Source organism: Anopheles gambiae, chromosome 2 (assembly GCF_943734735.2).
Source record: "Anopheles gambiae chromosome 2, idAnoGambNW_F1_1, whole genome shotgun sequence".
Classification (NCBI taxonomy): domain Eukaryota; kingdom Metazoa; phylum Arthropoda; class Insecta; order Diptera; family Culicidae; genus Anopheles; species Anopheles gambiae.
Genome location: NC_064601.1, coordinates 69,974,489 through 69,977,940, shown reverse-complemented (window position 1 = coordinate 69,977,940; position 3,452 = coordinate 69,974,489). Strand labels below are relative to the sequence as shown.

Genomic DNA, 3,452 nt, shown 5'->3' with positions numbered 1-3,452 from the left:
GATTCCTTGCCCGAAGTAGCGTTGAGATCTTTGTTGATAGAGATAGAATTTATCATTAACAATAGACCGCTAACGCACATCCCTATTGAACACGAGGATGATGAACCTCTAACACCAAGCCACTTCCTAATTGGTTATTCCGGAGAGGCCGCACCTTCTCTTTTAGACATTGTTGAAGCCGAGGCATCGAGGTCTATTTGGAAAAAATCCAGACTAGCGGCTCAAAATTATTGGTTGAGATGGGTGAAGGAATACCTACCTCAATTGATATCGCGCGGGAAATGGTTAAATAAAGCAGAACCACTAAAAATAGGAGATATTGTGACATTTCCGAACGAACAGGTTAGCGGTAGGTGGATAAAGGGAAGAGTAGTAGATGTTGATACGGCAAAGGATGGGCAAGTGAGAGCGGTAGTAATGCGTGTAGGAACCACGATGGTAAAAAGACCTGCCGCAAAAGTTGCTAAGCTAGACGTACGTAACGAAAAAGAAGAAAAGTAAGTTCAGTCGGCTCCTTTTTTGTTGTAACCCTCTACGAGCGCTTACGGGGGGGAGGATGTCGCCGACAGAAATGAACAAGGTCTAAAAATAGAAATGAACTAATTAGGATTAAGACTAGAACTAGGATGAATTCGGAAGTAGGATGAACTATAGCATAGGATTAGATAGGAAGGCCACGCCCACTTTATAGATTAGGACAGCTTGTGCGATTAGTAGTTTAAGTAGTGTTAGTAATTAGGATGCGCGCGTAAAGTGCGTGGGCATAGAAGCCACATTAAAATAAGGGTGGGGGTATTCATGATAAGGACATAGGGCATAAGGAAACTAGGATTAGGAAAATTAGGATTAGGCATCGCTAGAGTAAGATAGCGGCGTAGAACGGCTACGCTGATATGAATGAATAAAGTCAGTTCCGTTCTTCCCTAAGAACAGTGTAGCGTTTACTTACTCCGCTTGCATACGGGGTTGCGATTCCGTCACTGCAGACCTTCTATTGGGATTATTGCCCGGTTAAGGATAGTCATCGTGAATCTATTTCCCGCCTATCCCGATGTAAACAAATAAAAATTCTTCTCAATACGTCAAAAATTCTGGGTTCATTTAGTTTGATGCTGAGCTTTCAACAAAATTTGCAGTAAAGAACAGTTTAGTAGAACAGTAGAAATAATAAAATGATGTTCATAACAAATGTTTGTGCTAGTGAAGCTGCTGCTAAGAGAGAATTAATACGCCATCGCAAATTGCTACGAAATAACACGGATCCTCTCGCTCTTGCTGATGAAGCGTATGTACCATAACGAATTAAATATACTACTGTTTACTTACTCGAAATTGATTATTGTTTTAGCTTTATTCAAAATTTTAGAGTTTCAAAGGCCATATTTTTGTACCTTTTTGATGGTCTTCACGCGCAATTAAATTCTCAACGATGTTATGGACTCGACACGAAAGAACAAATAGCAGCATGCCTAATTTTTTTTGCAACCGGAAGCTACCAACGTGGCGTTGGGAAAGATTTCCATATTGCAATTGCGCAAAAAACGTTTTCAAAAGTACTACAGCAAACATTAGTCCCTCTTCATAATTTAATAAGAGATTGGATTAAATTGGCGATGTCCGAAGAGGAGCGACAAGAGGCAAAAGATTTCTTTTTTGAAAAAAGTGGATTTGAAAATATCGTCATGTGTGTTGATGGTACCCACATAAAAATAAAAAAACCACGTAACCGACCACTACAGTATTTAAACCGGAAGAACGTTTATAGCATCAATGCTTTGATTGTAAGTATATTTATATTTTTTGCAAAAACATAAACAAAAGCTAACAACATTTTGTTTATTGAAGGTATGTGATCACAAATACCGGATTAGAGCGATCGACGCTCGTTTTGCAGGATCAAACCATGACGCCCATATCTGGAGAGTAAGTCCAGTCCGGGCTTATTTTGAGCACTTACATAGAAGTGGCCAAAATGAAAGACTATTTGGTAGTTTGAAATTTTGTATCATGTAAAAAACACAGTTTAATACTACTGTTTATATTCAGGAGATGCTGGATATCCCTCAGAACCTTGGATAGTAAGACCTCATCGTGATCCGGATGAGGGTTCTGTGGAAGCACAAGAAAACTCAAAAATATCGTCGGGAAGAATGACTGTGGAGCAAAGTATAGGAATCCTAAAATCACGGTTCAGATGTCTGTTAGGAGCTGAAAGATCCCTGAATTACGATCCAAGAAAGGCAGGACTAATAATCAATACGTGTTGTGCGTTACACAACATGTGTATTGAACACAATATAGAGTGGCAACAGACGTTCAATAGTATTATAATTGGTATAGAAGATTCATAGAAGAAAACAGGAAAAAAGAAAAAGTAACAGTGAAATTCAATAAATTTATGAAATTTTCAATTTTAATGTAGTTTTCGAAAATTGAATCAATACAATCAATTGAATCAAATTGAATCAAGAAATTCAATACTGAGTGCCATCGCAACAACTTACTAAGCTAAACGTTTTTTCTCTAATTCTAGTTTTAACATTTGAACCTCAATTTGCTTATTAGCTATTGCTTTTTTTAATTCTAACTGGCTATTTGATATTTGTAATTTTAAATCTAACTCTTTTGATGACAAAATTTGCCTTAATTCTAATTCCTTATTTGCTAATTCAACCTTAAAATCGAATATTTTTTGTTTCAAATCCAAATCTCTTTCTGCTACCGCGCGTTTAGCATTTATGTATTCTTTTATAACACTCAAAAATGCTTTTTAATGCAAATTTTTAATTCTAATTCTTCCTGTTTTATGACTGCCAGTTTTTCTGTTGTCCTATTGTACCTTTTAAATTCTAGCAACTGTAGTTCAGCAACACTTCTCTTTTTAAAGCGATGAAATTGTGTACCATGCACATTTGCTTCATCTTCATCTTCATGTTGCTGTTGTTGTAATTGTTGTTGCTGTTGTGATTGTTGTTGCTCTTGAAGCTGATGTTGAGTTCGCTGCTGCTGTTGTGAAGTTTGTTGCTGCTGTAGCAAAGGTTGTTGCTGCTGCTGAGAAGTGTGCTGCTGCTGTTGCGAAGTTAGTTGCTGCTGTTGCGGGTTTTGTTGACTTTGTTTTTGTTGTTGTGGTTGTTTTTGAAGTTGTGATGACGGCCCGGGTTGAGGCTCATATTGTAGTGAATCTACACCTAACATAGGCAGATCGGGTGTGCCTACTATGGACTGTCTTAAATCTAACAGTTCGATCACATGTTTCTCCATCATAGAGAAACTACTCAAATTACATGGACCTCCACCATGTCCATGCCCTATACTCTCTGTTATTGTGGGCGAGCTTTTTTTTTAACCCTGATTTATAATCTGCCCAGACCTGACAATAAATAGGATGAACATTGATATAAAAATACTAGTTCAGAAATTATAATTTACGATGTAAACTTACTTTTTTCCAG

General features: G+C 37.4%; 1 protein-coding gene across 1 annotated transcript in view; it reads left to right on the top strand.

The window, feature by feature from the left end:
* Window positions 1-1,337: 1,337 nt before the first annotated feature.
* LOC133395120 (putative nuclease HARBI1) overlaps window positions 1,338-3,452 on the top strand; it is a gene marked incomplete at its 5' end in the record, with an annotated part of 2,120 nt that continues 5 nt past the window's right edge. The window contains 3 exons of the mRNA XM_061663821.1: window positions 1,338-1,781; window positions 1,846-1,987; window positions 2,047-2,196. Of these exons, the coding sequence (XP_061519805.1) occupies window positions 1,338-1,781; window positions 1,846-1,987; window positions 2,047-2,196 (736 nt within the window). The remainder of the gene's footprint in view (window positions 1,782-1,845; window positions 1,988-2,046; window positions 2,197-3,452) is intronic.